The sequence below is a fragment of the Microcaecilia unicolor genome, unplaced genomic scaffold, assembly GCF_901765095.1.
Source record: "Microcaecilia unicolor unplaced genomic scaffold, aMicUni1.1, whole genome shotgun sequence".
Lineage (NCBI taxonomy): Eukaryota > Metazoa > Chordata > Amphibia > Gymnophiona > Siphonopidae > Microcaecilia > Microcaecilia unicolor.
The window spans coordinates 37,572-55,243 of NW_021963217.1; the positions used below are offsets into that span (position 1 = coordinate 37,572).

Sequence of the window (17,672 nt, forward strand, 5' to 3'; positions counted from 1 at the left end):
GTCCACTCTGTTACAAATCTTAGTATCGTCCGCAAAAAGGCAAACTTTACCTTCTAACCCTTCGGCAATGTCACTCACAAATATATTGAACAGAATCGTCCCCAGCACCGATCCCTGAGGCACTCCACTACTCACCTTCCCCTCCTCTGAGCGAATTCCATTCACCACCACCCTCTGGTTTCTGTCCGTCAACCAGTTCCTAATCCAGTTCACCATTTCAGGTCCTATCTTCAGCCTGTCCAGTTTATTCAAGAGCCTTCTGGGGGGAACCGTGTCAAAAGCTTTGCTGAAATCTAAGTAGATTACGTCCATAGCATGTCCTTGATTCAATTCTCCAGTCACCCAGTCAAAGAATTCAATGAGATTCGTTTGACACGATTTCCCTTTGGTAAAACCACGTTGTTTTGGATCTTGCAACTTATTGGCTTCCAGAAAATTCACTATCCTGTCCTTTAGCATCGCTTCCATTACTTTTACAATAACCGAAGTGAGGCTTACCGGCCTGTAGGTTGGTGTCAATAGTAATTCCAAGGATCTTCAGTTTGTCCGATATTGCGAAAGTATGTTCCAGGGTTTTTATGGATGAAGGGAGGTTTGTTTTGTGGTGAGAAGAGAGAATAAGGCAGTGAGTTTTTTTCCTTGTTGAGTTTGAGTTTGAATGCCGATGCCCAGGCATCCATTAAGCTTAAACTAGTCTTTATTGCAACAGTGATTTCTGTTGGATTAGAGTTGAACGGTATGTAAATGGTGACATCATCCGCATACAGAAAAGGATCAAGATTTTGCTTGTATAGGGCATGAGCAAGGGGGATCATCATCAGATTAAATAATATGGGTGAGAGAGGTGAACCCTGGGGTACTCCGCAGTCGGTACTCCATGATGGTGATATGTTTGAGTTTGCTTTTACTTAATAGGATCTCATGGTTAGGAAACCCTTGATCCATTTGAGTATATTCCCTCCTATGTCTATCTTGTCGAGTATTCTTAATAGTATATAGTGGTCAACCATATCGAATGCGCTTGACAAGTCGAATTGCAAGAGGAGTATGTTTTTACCTAATGCGATTTCCTTTTTGAACTTGGCTAGGAGAGTTACCAGGACGGGTTCCGTACTGTGGAGAGATCTGAAGCCTGACTGTGATTCATGAAGGATTGAGAAATTGTCGATGTATTCAGTAAGCTGTTTAGCTACAATGCTTTCCATCAGTTTGGTTGTAAGTGGGATGAATGCCACAGGTCGGTAGTTGGTGATATTGTTAGTTTTCTTTTTGGTGTCTTTTGGTAATGGTGTAAGTAGTATATTACCTTTGTCTTTGGGGAATATGCCATGCTGGAACAAGAAGTTGAGGTGGGAGGTAAGTTCAGTGATGAATCGAGTGGGGGGGCATATAATTGGGGCAGGTGTCCAATTGACAGGTTGTAGAGAGCCTATTGGTTGCTAGTGCTATTGCTTCTTGTGTGATCAGGGCAAAATTTGTCCAAGTTCGGTCGGCTGGGTATTCTTCTGAGCGTGGGTCTAGCTCATTACGGAAGGTATCAAGGTTGGTGTAGTCTTGTGACATATTTTTGCGTAGATCTACAATTTTGCCTTTGAAGTAGTTAGCAATTTTGTCTGCTGTTGGGATTCCTGATTTTGTTGAGGACACTGGTTTTGTGTCTAGTAATTTATCCAGTAGCTTGTATAATTTTTTCATGTCTTTGTAGTCAGAACCTAGTTGTTCATTATAGTAGTTCCGTTTGGATTTTTTGATTTCATTTTTGTATTTTCTATGTGATTCTTTCCAAGTGTTTAGATTTTGGTCGTTTTTGTTTTTTCTCCAGGCTCGTTCGAGTTGTCTGGTTCTAGATTTTAATTGTTTCACATTTTCGTTGAACCATGGGGTCCTGTTTGGTTTGTGAGTGGTTTTTGTTCGTAAAGGAGCTAATTCATTTTGAACGGTGATACATCTTGATTCCCAATCTGCAAGATAGTTGATGGAATCAGATGTTATAGACCAATTGTTGTCGTAAATTGATTGCCAAAATGCAGTTGTGTCCACTTTACCTCTGGTTTGATAAGATTTCTTTTCATCAGCTTTGAAATGCCCATTCTTCAGCCAATGTAGTGTCAGATTTAATTTGAAGTGATCTGACCATGGAATTTCCGTGCATTTGTGGTCAATGACTTTAATGATTTGGTCTGATGCAAATTTATGGCTTAGTAGGTCAAGTGTGGCCTTTTCTGTGGGTGGCATTCGGAAGTGGCCATTTGAAATCCCATAGTTGGAAGAATTCCTTACAATCTTGGACACCAGTTGAGTTTGGGTCTTTTAAATGAAGGTTTATGTCCCCAATGACTAGTATGTTTGAGTTAGATGTACAAGTGGCCGATATGAAATCCAAAAATTCCGTTAAATTTAATTGCTGCTGAGGGTCTGGAGGAGGCGTTGTAAATCGAATAATATAATTAGCTTTAACGATAGGTGGTAAGGCTTCCTTCGGAACTCCTAATACTTCTGTAAAATATTTCTTCAACATTTCAATTGGGGCAATCAATGGTGATTTGGGAAATTTAAGGACTCTTAGGTTGTTCTTCCTCATCTGATTATCCAGATATTCTATCTTCTTATCCATGATATTTCTATCCTGAATAAGTGTTCCAATGGAACTTTGTAATTTTTTAAATTCACCATCATATAAATCAGTTCTTTGTTCATATGATTGAACTCTCTCATTCAAAGAGTTTTGAGATTGTTTCGAAACAGATAGCTTTTGTTTAAAGGAATTGTTTACCTGGAGAAGTGATATATTCAAAGTCTGGATAGCGTCCCACAGCACCTCAAGAGTTACTATTGCTGGTCTTTGCTTCACCTCGAGGCCCAGAGGAGCAGTTCCCAGAGTTGGGGAAGGCAAAGGGATATCAACCCTTGCTGCACCAATTGATGTTAAATCCACTGGGGTAGAAGAATCGGCAGGGCCTCTCCTAGGCTCCAGGGTGAACATACCAACTTTGGGAAGGTCACTACTGGGCTCGCCTGCCGCCATCACTCTGCTTCCTGGTCTCGGGGCTGGTAGTTGAAGAAGCAGACTTAACAAAGCCGCTTCAATGCTGGGGTCCTCCAACAACGGGGAGGAACTGGTCAAAGTGGGCATTTGCATACCCGATGTTTGAACGCTTCGATCGTTGTCTGCCTCCGAACGGAATTTCCTCTGAGGTTAGGAGAGGCTTTCACCCTGGTTTTCCCTTTTCCCCATTAGAGAAGGGTGAAAGTACTACTCTTTGAAGATTATGCTGGAGGTTTCAAGAGCTCTCAACACACGTCTCCTCTCATAGATGCCATCTTGTCTCCCAGGTGATTTATTACTCTTTAATTTGTCAATTTGGCTTAGTTCGTTTTCCATGTTCTCTGAGATTTCTTTCAGTTCTTCTGCATCACCACCCTTGAAAACCATTTCTGGTACAGATAGATACCTTACATCTTCTTCCGTAAAGACCGAAGCAAAGACTTCATTCAGTTTCTCCGCTGTAGCCTTCTCTTCCCTGAGTGCCCCTTTTGTTCCTTCATGATATAATGGTCCCACAGATTCCCTCGCAGGCTTTCTACCTGAAAAAGTTGTTACTGTGAGTTTTTTTTTCCTCTGCACTAAGTTTCTCTTCATATTCTTTTTTAGCCTTCTTGATCAAACTTTGCATCTAGCCTCACAGTGCTTATGTTACTTCTTATTTTCTTCATTTTGGTCCTTTTTCCATTCTTTGAAGGACATTCTTTTGGCTCTAATAGCCTCTTTCACGTCACCTTTTAACCATGATGGTTGTCATTTTCTCTTCTTTCCACCTTTGTAAGTATGTGGAATGCATCTGGTCTGGACTTCGAAGATGAGATGCAGCTCTCTCTCCAGTTCACAGTTCACTAGCTGGGTATTGCTGGCTTGATCCCAGTATTCGGGGAATTGTACTAATGGAAATCCTGAAGGGTTAATACCCTCCTGCCACCACCCGCATATCCTTTCCTGACTGACTACAACCACTCACAGCAGCGACCCAGTCCAGTCTCCCTAAGTGTACAAGTGGACTATGAAACCAACCTCAAACCCAGGTTTCCAGTCTATAGGCCCGAGTCCTGTCAGATCTCCCTGGGGCTTCTCCTCTCAGACCTCCCCATGACGGGACATACACTCTGTCATGCATGAACTCTGGTGTTTTTGTTGTATGCCCCTTCTTTATAGAATGCAGAATGTGGTGACGTTTCATAAGAGGCTTATCTTTTTCTGCAAGTATTTTGATATTTCTGCAGTTCCAGTTCCTCATTCCTAGTCTCCTTCCAGTCCCATCTGCCACCCTCAGGCTCAGCTGTTTTCCAGTTCCAGCCCCAGCATGAGCCTCTTCCCATCCCAACTAGCTAGCCAGCCTGCTCTTCCTCTCTTCACAATGATTGGCGCCTGTACCTTCACTCCCCACTCTGTGCTCTGCCTGTGCCCGTGGTATTCTATTTTTAAAAGCAAACCAATCACTTTCTGTTATGAGAGACAGGAATTTTTTATTTTTGCCTTTTCAAATTTCCATGGGCAGGAGAAAAAGACCAAAGGAACATGCTCCCTTTGCTGTGAAGGGGTGGGTGGTTGAGGCAGGTTTTTGGCACCCTCAAGCCTGGGTGCCTTAAACTAGTGCCTCACTGGCTCGCCTCTTAAGCTTGCTCTGACAGCTAGTCAGTATGGCAGACGGCAATGACAGAACTAACTACCAGCTTGGTCTGTCTAGCAGGGTGCAGGTACTGTAATAATCTGAAATTCTAGTGTAGATGCATTTGTTCAAATAGCCAGGTTTATTTGGGGGCCCAGCAGGCCAGATGTTTGACAACAGCAGTACTAGAATTAGTAAGTAATAAGAATATAACATAGCTTTGCGGTTAGACAGGGGGAAACAAATGATTCTGGGTATGAAATGAATGGGGGATTTTGTATTCTTACTTTCTCAGGATGGCAGTATACAGATGGGGAAGATGCTAAACTGTCGTGGATAAAGAGAGATCTTAAAACCAATCACACTCTATAGCAGGCAGCTGGGATATATCCTTGCATTCAGGGACAGCAGACCATCTTTATGGTTGGAAGGGCAAACAAACAATCTATAGTTGCTGATGTTTGGTTAGGTCCTTGCCCTGATGACTTTCCCTGTTTAGCTACCTATGCTTGCAGTATGGGAATAAGTGAAAAACTTCAGTGTTGTGCTTGGTCTTTTTCTGGCATCGGTTAATGCATTTTTAAGGCCATTATTTTGCTATTCATCATTATCATCATAGTTTGAAATGCTAACTTTGTTGGTCTGAAAAAATGCAGAATAATTTTTCTCTTCACTAGGACTCTAATATATAGTATCAATTATTTTTTAGATTGTAATTGTGTTATAGTGCGTTTCATATTCAGTTTTATCTGTCTGTTTTCAGCCAGGTAACTCTGCCTTCATCTAAAGGACTCTTTCAAAATCTGCTGGATAATAGTGTTGTATCTCCTACAAAAAATCCCCTTCATTTTTCAGTAGAAGATCCAGACCAGAATTTCGATACACTTTCTGAAAGCAGAACAATACAACTACTACTAGGCAGGTAAATACTGTGAGTTGCCTGGATTGCACTAGTCTACTTAGCCTTTTATATAAACTTTATTTCTCCAAGGACAAGCAGGCTACATGCTCACATGTGGTTGACATCATCCACGTGCATCATCCTCACCATGCATGGACGAATGCCTTCCCGCCTGCCGTGAGACCGCGGCACCATCAGTCTCTTCTCATACGTTGTGAGGAGAGGATGCACTTTCCGCAGCACCTCACACCGTCTGGTGTGCGAGTATTTTTTCAGAGCATAAAGTGCCTTCCAAGGAGATTTTTCTTCTCTGTTTTGTCCTGTTTTTCTTTTTTTGCCTTATGTATTGGTCTTGTATTGGTTTAGATAGTTTTTTCCCTACTTGGGGTTTTTTTTTTTTTCCACGCTTTGTAGGCCCTCTTAGGCCTGAGCTCCGGTCTGGACTCATCCCTGTAATTTTTTCAGATGTTTTGCCCATTTTTTCTGGCACCATAAAGTTGTTTAATTTGGCCATGGCTGTTTTTCCTTCCATGTCTTTGAAGGTTCCTAGTGGCTTTAAGTGTTGTACTCAGTGAAATAGGGCCATCTCTGGCAAAGACACTCATTCCTGGTGTCTTCCGTGTTTGGGGCCTTAACATACCTCTTCCAGCTGTGTTCTGTGTCTTCGTATGAAGAAAAGAATGTTTTGTACGTTTTGGGATCTTGCCAGGTATTTGTGACTTGGATTGGCTGCTGTTGGAAACAGGATGCTGGGCTTGATGGACCTTTGGTCTGTCCCAGTATTGCAATACTTACATACTTATGTAATCCAGCTGGCCAGAGAGGCTCAGCAAGATAAACTTTTTGGAGCCTGGTCCAAATCCTCAACATCTGCATCAACATCGAGAGTTGCACTAACATCAGGTCATCAGTCCATATTTGGGCTAAGCCTTTCTCTGACACTGGGTGTAGATGTGCATTAAGTGAGTCTCTATCTGCCGCAATGCTGACTGTTGTGCAGGGCCCTCCGGGACTGGTCAGCATCAGACCTAACCTTGAGGCGACGTGAGGATTCAGCATCGTCCTCAGTACCTAGGAGTGTCGATGACCAGCATGGGGCGAAATTCAAGAAGCATTTTCATCGATCACCCTTGACGCATGGTGCTGGGAGCTCCGGGGCAGTGAAGGAATCTCCAGTCCTCGAGAAGTGTCAGTGCTGGGAGGACCTCTCTCCCTCCATACAAGAGGTGCTCATGTGTAGGTCTCCATGCAGCCAGGACCCGGCACCAATTTTGACCCTAGCAGTTCAGCAGCCTGTGTCTGATCCGACGCCCCAGCCTTTCCTGATGGCTTCTCTCGATGAGCACATCTGGGTTATGCTACATGAGCACTTGGTGAAGCTTTTACATCGGTGTCTGGGGTGCTTGCGCCTGGGATGCCTCTAGCTGCAGCTCCACCAGGCCCTCAGCCTACGATGAGGTCTCTGATGCCAGTGTTGCATGTGGCTCCGGTGTCGACATCCGCCCCTGCTGGTAACCCCTCAACGTCAGTGGAGGAAGCTTCTCCAGAGTCGAGGGTGGAGGACATGGTTCTTCTGTACCAAGGCAGGCTTGATCTTGGCAGTCCCATGAAGAGTTCTTCGCCAACACCATTGAGGAGCGCTCATGGGAGTCTGATGAGGATCCACGATACTTCTCAGAAGAGGAGTCCTATGGTACTTCTTCTGACCCCTTCCCTCCTGATGAAAGAAGATCTCCACCTGAGAGCCTTTCCTTGCCATCTTTTGTCAGGGAAATGACAGTTGCATTCCGATTCATTCAGAGATGGAGGACGAGCCCAGGGCTGAGATGTTCAAGGTCCTGGACTACGATTCTCCTCCTAGAGAGGCTATGATGGTCCCGCTTCATAAGATCCTACGGAACATTGAGGTGAAGAACTGGGAGTCCCCTCTGTCGATCCCTGTCCTGCCCGAAAAGATCGACACAATGCATCAGATCCATAGCTCCCTTGGCTGTGATAGGCCCAGTTGCCTCATCACTCCATGGTGGTGGAATCTGCGCTCAAAAGAGCTAGTAGTTCTAGGGACTGTGCTTCTGCACCTCTGGTAGGGAAGCTAGAATCCTATATTCCTTTGGGTGGAAGTTTATCAGGCATCTATGGTGTCAAGCCTCGGGAAACCTAGAGGATGTCTTCTGAGTAACACCAGAGTTGGTTCAGATTCTACTTTGGTGGACATTCGATCCAATTTGATTGTGGGACTGCCATTTCAAATACCTCAGCCCCAGAAGGTGCTGACAACGGATACGTCCCATCTGGGCTGGGGAGCTCACTTGGACGGGCTTCATACCCAAGGTGCATGATCAGCCCAGGAGACAAATCACCACATCAACTTTCTGAAGCTCCAGGCAATCTGGAACGCTCTAAAGGTTTTCAGAGATTGACTGTTCAACCAAATTGTGCTCATTCAAATAGATAAACAGGTTGCTATGTACTACACCAACAAGCAGGGGGGCACTGGATCATGCCCACTGTGTCAGGCGGCCATCCGGATGTGCCACTGGGCAGTCCAGCATGGGATGCTCCTCAAAGTCACTTACCTGGCTGGCAAATTCAACAGCCTGGCTGACAGACTATTCATGCACGAGTGGTCACTCAGCATAGGTGTTGTCTGCGAGATCTTCTGAGTGTGGGGCACCCCCTTGGTGGATCTCTTGGCTACTGAATTCAATCACAAAGTCCCATGGTTTTGTTCATGGCTCCAGGCTCATTACCGGTTAGCGTCGGATGCCTTCCTCCATTGGGGGACTGGCCTTCTGTATGCGTATCCTCCCATCCCTCTTGTGGGGAAGACTGCTGAAAGTCAAGAAAAACCAAGGGACCATGATCCTGATTGTTACATATTGGCCCAGGCAGATCTGGTTCTCCTTTATTCTGGAGTTATCCTCCAAAAAACCTTGGAGATTGGAGTGTTTTCCAACTCTCATCACACAGAACAAGGGATCTCTTCTATATCCCAACCTTCAGTACCTAGCCCTCACAGCCTGGATGTTGAGAGCTTAGAATTTGCTTCCTTGCATATTCCTGAAAGTGTCCCCAAGGTCTTGCTGGCTTCCAGGAGCGATGCCACTAAGAGGTTTTACCCTTTCAAATAGAGGAGATTTGCCATCCGGTGTGAGGGCAAGGCCTTAGATCCCCTTTCTTGCCCTACACAGACCTTGCTTGAATACCTTCTACACCTCTCTAGTCTGGTCTCAAAACCAACTCTGTAAGGGTTCACCTTAGTGCGATTAGTGCTTTCCATCACCATGTAGAGGATAAGCCCATCTTTGGGCAGCCTCTCGTTGCTCACTTCATTTTGCTTTTTACAAAGCCTCCTGTCAAGCCTCTGCCTGTGTCATAGGACCTCAACATCATCCTCACTCAACTGATAAAAGCTCCTTTTGAGCGCTTGATTACTGTCATCTGAAGTACTTGACCTGGAAGGTCTTGTTTTTGGTGGCTGTTACTTCAGCTCACAGTGTCAGTGAGCTTCAGGCCCTAGTGGTTGATTCACCTTACCTCAGTTTCATCATAATAGAGTAGTTCGGGTTCTCCACACACACCCTAAGTTCCTGCCTAAGGTAGTGTTGGAGTTCCATCTGAACCAGTCAGCTGTCCTTCTAACATTTTTCCTAGACCTCATGCCAATCCTGGCAAAAGCGCACTGCACACCTTGGACTGCAAGTGAGCAATGGCATTTTACTTGGAGCAGACTAGACCCTACAGACAGTCCACCCAGCTTTTTATTTCTCTTGATCCCAACAGGATGGGGTTAACTATGCTATTGGGAAATGTACCATTTTCAATTTTTTATTTTTGTTACATTTGTACCCTGTGCTTTCCCACTCATGGCAGGCTCAATGCGGCTTACATGGGGCAATGGAGGGTTAAGTGACTTGCCCAGAGTCACAAGGAGCTGCCTGTGCCTGAAGTGGGAATCGAACTCAGTTCCTCAGTTCCCCAGGACCAAAGTCCATCACCCTAACCACTAGGCCACTCCTCCACTCGGGAAGGGAAAGGGAAATGGGACTTGATATACCGCCTTTCTGTGGTTTTTGCAACTACATTCAAAGTGGTTTACATAGTATATTCAGGTACTTATTTGTACCAGGGGCAATGGGGCAATGGAGGGTTAAGTGACTTGCCCAGAGTCACAAGGAGCTGCAGTGGGAATCGAACTCAGTTCCCCAGGATCAAAGTCCACTGCACTAACCACTAGGCTACTCCTCCGCTCAATTAATTGGCTAGCAGATTGCATTTCATTCATTGATACCTAGGCTGGGCTGACTCTTGAAGGTCATGTTAAGGCTCATAATGTCAGAGCCATGGTGGTGTCGGTAGCCCACTTTGGTTAGCCTCCATTGAAGAAATTTGCAAGGCTGCAATTTGGTCTTCAATCCACCATTCATATCTCATTACTGCCTTGAGCAGGACACCTGATGCGATAGCCAGTTTGGATAGACAATGCTGCAGAATTTGTTTGGGTTCTAGAATCCAACTCTATCCCCCTAGGCCCATTCTGTTGTGTTCCAGACTACACTCAATATAGTTTTGGGTTAATTACTATTTTGTCTTCGCCGTTGCGAGGCCCAGTTGATCAGTGGTGGTTGTTTTTGGTGAGCCTGGTAGCAAAGGATTCCCACATGTGAGAATACGGCCTGTTTGTCCTCGTAGAAAGCAAAGATACTTACCTATAGCAGGTATTCTCAGAGGATAGCAATTCATTCATTCTCACATACCCTTCCACCTCCCCTTGGAGTTGATTCCATGCTATAGTATTCTACTTATGATCCCATGCTTTCATGACTGGCGGGAAACCGCTTGTGCTTGCACGGTGGGGATGCTGTGTGTGCTCTTAAAGTGGAATTAGCTTTTTTATGCTCCACATCGGGCGATGTGGATGTCACCCACGTGTGAGAATGAATGGCCTGCTGTCCTTGGAGTACATTCTACAGGGAAGTATCTTTGCTATATAATGTTTTGGCTGTATGTATTCTGTGTAGCCAAAAATATTTTTAGTAAAATAATATAGAAAATTAAAATGTTTTGATTGTGACATCTTTTTATGTACCATTTAAACTGTATCACTACCTACAAAGGCTCTGTTTTTCACCAGAGCCAATATTGCTACTGCACTATTTATGTTAAAGGTTGTTTAAAGGGTACAAGGTTATTAGTATGGGAAGCTGCCTTAATGAGGAAAAAATTTATTCTTCAATATGGATTCATCCTGAGACCCCCATATTTTTGTCACATGAAGGAAACATTTTTTTTTTTTTTAACTATTTGGGATCTTTATATTCAAACAAATGCCAGAACAAGAAGTTTCATTTTGAACAATCTACATCTGTCTTGGATATACATCTCTAGTGTTTTGTAGGGTTTAAGATAGGGTTGGGCTGATGTATATGAAATGGAGTATTCTGGGAGGGAATTTGGTTGGGTAGGTTTGATTTAAATTGGATTATATGATTTTAGAGGGGGCAGAAGCTATAAGAAACAAGATCTCTCCCCTTAGATTGGGAACAGGAAGTGTGTTGACTCTATTCGTTACACACATTGTTGTTCCACAGTGTTTACCTGTTTCCTTTTTTCTTGGATGGAAATGCTGTACCATTTTGGCTGGTTTTAAAAAAATAATTGTTTTATATTTAAATCAATAAAAAGTTTTCAAATAAAGGGTACAGGGTTAAAGGGTCATGGATTTGATTATACCGCCTTTCTGTGGTACAAAGCAGTTTACATTTATTATATGTAGGTACTTTCCCTGTCCTTAGTGGGCTCATAATCTGTTTTTGTAATTGGGGTAATAGAAGATTAAGTGACTTGTCCAAAATAACAAGGAGCCACAGTGGGAATCGAGCCCAGGTTCTCAGCCCACTAGAAAATATTAATAAATACAATTCAAACTAAAAAAAAAAATAAAGGAAAAAAACCACCATCTCATTCTATGATTGTGTCTAAATAGGAGATGTAAGATGTGAAAATACAGAGCTGCTGAAATGCCACTTTTCAAAGTGCAAAGACCCTTTATTTGTTAATTGTTTGGAACAGTCTGAATATAAGAGGCATTTTGAAAGAGATGCTTTCTAGTCCTCAGATTGGTGAGTGTTTCTTGAACTGCCCCAACATGCAATCTTTGGAAGGAATGGAAAGACTGCTGAGGGGAAAAAATGGATGCTAATGAATCCCACAAAGAAATTCAGTTCCTTAGCGTCAGCAGCAGATGAATCCAGAGACTGTGGGTTGTGACCTTCTACCATCTTATAGGACGGTACCTTTCCTGGTCAGTCAGTATATCTCTGTCTCCAGTAGGTGGTAGATGGTTCTCCATGAGCTCCTGATTTCATCTGTGGTATAGGCTCCTGTTCTGGTTTCCCTGTCGAGCCTGGGAGTGCCTTGGCTGAGTGGTGCCAGGTCCCTCCCACACTCCGTTCCCTTTTCCAGCCCATTTTTCTCCGCTTCTTCCTCAGAGTGTACCTTGGGGGAAAAAAGACTCAATATTTCACCAGTTGGCATTGGAGACAGATACCTGCAGCTTTTGCTGCTGGGAGCTGTGTTTTGAGAAAGGGAGGTTTGTGCCTGCTCTGTTTGGCAGTAGCTACATCAGACAGGGGAATATTGTAATTTCCCTGCATATTTTCTGCATTTTACTTCAAGCCAACAAGCCGGGTGAGTGTCCCCTTAATTTTTTTTATTACCTTCGGCTCTGGTGGTTTTACTTTAATTTTTGGCGCAAGGACAGCTGAAGCGACAAGCAGCGTCGGGTAAATGTTTGGGGACTTGCTTGGAGGGTTTTTTGCCAGAGAGGGTCCCGATGCCTGAGGGAAAATTTTCCCATGCATGTCTCGCTGGCACGCTCTCCTCTGAAGTCTTAGTCCAGCGTGGGTCTTTCTCTGCAGTCAGCCACGGCCATCTTGTCTCAGCGATCGGTGTCTCCCGCGGTGGCAGCATGCAAGGGACAGGGTCCTTTTTCTTCCTCTCCAGCTCTTGGGCTCTCTGGGTCTTCTCGGGTGGCAAGTAATGAAACAGGCTTACTGGCTGTGGTTGTGGCGCCATTTTCTCCAGAGTTTATTCTCCTTCACCAGGCTTACTTGCTGAAAAGATCTCGCCCCCTGCTATATTGGCACACCAAATGGACCCAGCGGAGTCCTTACCAGCTCCCCAGCTTCTACAAGGTGATCCCTTGGTTAAGAAGAGAAGCTTAGATATTATTCCTGATGCAGGGTCTCTGCTCCCTCACTCCCCTCCTTGGTCTTAGGCTGGGTGCTCTGCCGCTTCTGTTCAGGGTGTTTTCCCTGAAGGGCAGGAGGAGTGTGAACTGCTGGGTGATGAGACCGGTGATCTAACCATGGTACGGATCTTTTGCAGGGAGGAGCTTCCTTCGTTTATTATAAAGGCCTTAAAAGCACTTTATATCTCCAGCCTGGAGGATCCAGTGCCAGCAGTGTCCAATCCTAAAATGGCCAGCACTAGGCATCTGCCTAGGGTGTTCCTGGTGCATTAGGCAATTCAGAAGCTGATCTCTGCTCAGTGGTCTACCCCATATGGGGGCCTCAGGGTATCCAGAGCTATGTCTAAGCTTTACCTTATTGTCCAAGGTAGATTCTTTGGTAGCTGCGGTTACTTGAACATCACTCTTCTGGTGGAAGGTGGCATAGCTGTGAAGGACAGGAAGCTTGAGTCCTCCTTAAAAGTATCCTTTGAGATTTCTGCACTCTTGCTCCAGGCTGTGATTTGCAGCTTGTATGCGGCTAGGGCTTGCCACAATTGGGTGCAGCAGGCCACGGATGCCCTGGTGACATCTGAGGATCATTTCTTTATGAAATTTCCAAGCATAGAGACTGGTCTTGTGTATTTGTCGGACTCTCTCTGTGTTTTGGTCTGCGTCTCAACCAAAATAATGGCCTTGGTGGTAACTGCCCGTCCCTTCCTATGGCTAAGCTACTGTGCTTGGATGCTGCATCTAAGCAGCATCTGACTAAGTTGTCCGTGGGGCATCTCCTTTTTGGGGAGGATTTGGAGAAACTGGTGAAAGGTCTGGGTATTCCAAGACTCGGAGGGTGCAGGAGGATAAACCGTACTTATCGTTACAAATGCCTCAGGTGCAGTCTCGTCTGAAGGATGCCAAGAGATAGTACTCTGAATGTTGTTCTTCCTCTGCTGCCTTTCCTAGATTGCGGTTTCAACAGCGGTAGTCCTTTCACTCGGGCAAGGGGCCTGCCAATCAGGCCACTCGAGCTCCAGCCACCACTATGCCTTTGCAATGATGGGAACCTGATCCAATCTTTGGTGGAAAAAGTGGGAGGCCACGTCTCTCTTTCTTTAATGAGAAGTGGGTCAAAATTACTACAGACCAGTGGGCCTTAGAGATTATCAAAGATGGTTACAAATGAGTTTTCCTCTCCCATCGTCAGTTTTTTTCTTGGAGTTCCCATGCTTCAGCAAAGTGGGCAGTGGTTCAGTCCATGCTCTGCGCACTGCATGAGCTGGGGACGGTGGTGCCGGTGCCACGACACAGGATTGGGCAGGGCCAGTACTCCCATTTACTTTGTGGTTCCGAAGAAAGGTGGGTCTTACCACCTTGAATCTCAAACAAGTCAATCAGTGTTTTTGCATCTGACATTTTCAGATGGAGGGCTTGAGGTTGGTGCTGGCGGTGGTGCAGCTGGGCGAGTTCCTCATGGCTCTAGATCTCAAGGAAGCATATCTGCATATTCTCATCTGGCTACTACATCAGCGATTTCTTCGTTTAGCTTTGTTTGGCAGTCACTTTCAGTTTCAGGTGATGCCATTCAGGTTAGTTATGGCGCCCAGAACCTTATCCAAGGTCTTGGTGGTGGTGGCCGGTGGGAGGGGATACGGGTTCATCCATTCCTTGATGACTGGCTCATTCACGCGTCCTCTGAGCAAGAGAGTCATCAAATCATGAACACAGTCATTATGCTGTTGAAGTACCTGGGGTACGTCCTCAATCTACCCGAGAGTCATCTTCGGTCTTATCAATTGCTGGAGTATCTGGGTGTTTGATTCGACAGGGCCCAGGACAGAGAACATAAGAGTAGCTATACTGGGTTAGACCAGCGGTCCATCTAGCCCAGTGTCCTGTGTTGCAAACAGTGGCCAAGCCAGGTCACAAGTACCTGGCAGAAACCCAAATTGTAGCAACACTCCATACTACAAATCCCAGGGCAAGCAGTTGCTTCCCATGTCTGTCTCAACAGCAGACGATGGACTTTTCCTCCAGGAATTTGTTCAAACCTTTTTTAAACCCAGTTACGCTAATCACTGTTACCACATCCTCTGTCAAAGAGTTCAAGAGCTTAACTATTTGGTGAGTGAAAAAATATTTCCTCCTATTTGTTTTAAAAGTATTTCCAAGTAACTTCCTTGAGTGTCCCCTAGTCTTTGTACTTTTAGAACGAGTAAAAAATCGATTTACTTCTTCTCATTCTACACTACTCAGGATTTTGTAGACCTCAATCATATCTTCCCTCATCCGTCTCTTTTCCAAGCTAAAGAGCCCTAACCTTTTTATCCTTTCTTCATACGAGAGGAGTTCCATCCCCTTTATCATTTTGGTCGCTCTTCTTTGAACCTTTTCTAATTCCGCTATATCTTTTGAGATATGGCAATCAGAACTGAACACAATACTCAAGGTGTGGATGCACCATGGAGCAATGTAAATGCATTATAGTATTTTCGGTCTTATTTACCATCCCTTTCATAATAATTCCTAGCATCCTGTTTGCTTTTTGGCCACCTCTGCACACTGAGCAGAAGATTTCAGCGTATTATCTACAACTTCACCCATCTTTTTCTTGAGCGCTGACCCCCAAGGTGGACTCTAGCATTAGATAACTATGATTCAGATTATTCTTTCCAATGTGCATCACCTTGCACATTATATTTCATCTGCCATTTGGACTCCCAGTTTCCAGAGGTCTTCCTGCAATATTTCACAGTCTGCACTTGTTTTTAACAACCTTGAATAGTTTTGTATCATCATCAAATTTGATCACCTCACTCGTCGTTCCGATTTCCATATAATTTATAAATATGTTAAATAGTACCGGTCCCAGTACAGATCCCTGTGGCACTCCACTGTTCACCCGCCTTCATCGAGAGAAATGACCAGTTAACTCTACCCTCTGTTTTCTGTCCAATAACCAATTCCTAATGCACACCAGAACCTTGCCTCCTATCCCATGACGCTCTAATTTTCTCAGGAGTCTCTCAAGAGGACCTTTTATCAAAAGCTTTCTGAAAATCTCGATATAGTACATCAAGCCGGAACATAAGTACATAAGTACATAAGTAGTGCCATACTGGGAAAGACCAAAGGTCCATCTAGCCCAGCATCCTGTCACCGACAGTGGCCAATCCAGGTCAAGGGCACCTGGCACGCTCCCCAAACGTAAAAACATTCCAGACAAGTTATACCTAAAAATGCGGAATTTTTCCAAGTCCATTTAATAGCGGTCTATGGACTTGTCCTTTAGGAATCTATCTAACCCCTTTTTAAACTCCGTCAAGCTAACCGCCCGTACCACGTTCTCCGGCAACGAATTCCAGAGTCTAATTACACGTTGGGTGAAGAAAAATTTTCTCCGATTCGTTTTAAATTTACCACACTGTAGCTTCAACTCATGCCCTCTAGTCCTATTATTTTTGGATAGCGTGAACAGTCGCTTCACATCCACCCGATCCATTCCACTCATTATTTTATACACTTCTATCATATCTCCCCTCAGCCGTCTCTTCTCCAAGCTGAAAAGCCCTAGCCTTCTCAGCCTCTCTTCATAGGAAAGTCGTCCCATCCCCACTATCATTTTCGTCGCCCTTCGCTGTACCTTTTCCAATTCTACTATATCTTTTTTGAGATACGGAGACCAGTACTGAACACAATACTCCAGGTGCGGTCGCACCATGGAGCGATACAACGGCATTATAACATCCGCACACCTGGACTCCATACCCTTCCTAATAACACCCAACATTCTATTTGCTTTCCTAGCCGCAGCAGCACACTGAGCAGAAGGTTTCAGCGTATCATCGACGACGACACCCAGATCCCTTTCTTGATCCGTAACTCCTAACGCGGAACCTTGCAAGACGTAGCTATAATTCGGGTTCCTCTTACCCACATGCATCACTTTGCACTTGTCAACATTGAACTTCATCTGCCACTTGCACGCCCATTCTCCCAGTCTCGCAAGGTCCTCCTGTAATCGTTCACATTCCTCCTGCGACTTGACGACCCTGAATAATTTTGTGTCATCGGCGAATTTAATTACCTCACTAGTTATTCCCATCTCTAGGTCATTTATAAATACATTAAAAAGCAACGGACCCAGCACAGACCCCTGTGGGACCCCACTAACTACCCTCCTCCACTGAGAATACTGGCCACGCAATCCTACTCTCTGCTTCCTATCTTTCAACCAGTTCTTAATCCATAATAATACCCTACCTCCGATTCCATGACTCTGCAATTTCTTCAGGAGTCTTTCGTGCGGCACTTTGTCAAACGCCTTCTGAAAATCCAGATATACAATATCAACCGGCTCCCCATTGTCCACATGTTTGCTTACCCCCTCAAAAAAATGCATTAGATTGGTGAGGCAAGACTTCCCTTCACTAAATCCGTGCTGACTTTGTCTCATCAGTCCATGTTTTTGTATATGCTCTGCAATTTTATTCTTAATAATAGCCTCCACCATCTTGCCCGGCACCGACGTCAGACTCACCGGTCTATAATTTCCCGGATCTCCTCTGGAACCCTTCTTAAAAATCGGAGTAACATTGGCTACCCTCCAGTCTTCCGGTACTACACTCGATTTTAGGGACAGATTGCATATTTCTAACAGTAGCTCCGCAAGTTCATTTTTTAGTTCTATTAATACTCTGGGATGAATACCATCAGGTCCCGGTGATTTACTACTCTTCAGCTTGCTGAACTGACCCATTACATCCTCCAAGGTTACAGAGAATTCGTTTAGTTTCTCCGACTCCCCCGCTTCAAATATTCTTTCCGGCACCGGTGTCCCCCCCAAATCCTCCTCGGTGAAGACCGAAGCAAAGAATTCATT

General features: G+C 44.7%; 1 protein-coding gene across 1 annotated transcript in view; it reads left to right on the plus strand.

Annotated features, from left to right (window-relative positions):
- The window catches only part of LOC115459081 (C2 domain-containing protein 3-like), a 110,326-nt gene that overhangs the window by 36,795 nt on the left and 55,859 nt on the right, over positions 1–17,672 (plus strand). Inside the window, exon 7 of the mRNA XM_030188944.1 lies at positions 5,425–5,583. Within this exon, the coding sequence (XP_030044804.1) occupies positions 5,425–5,583 (159 nt within the window). The remainder of the gene's footprint in view (positions 1–5,424; positions 5,584–17,672) is intronic.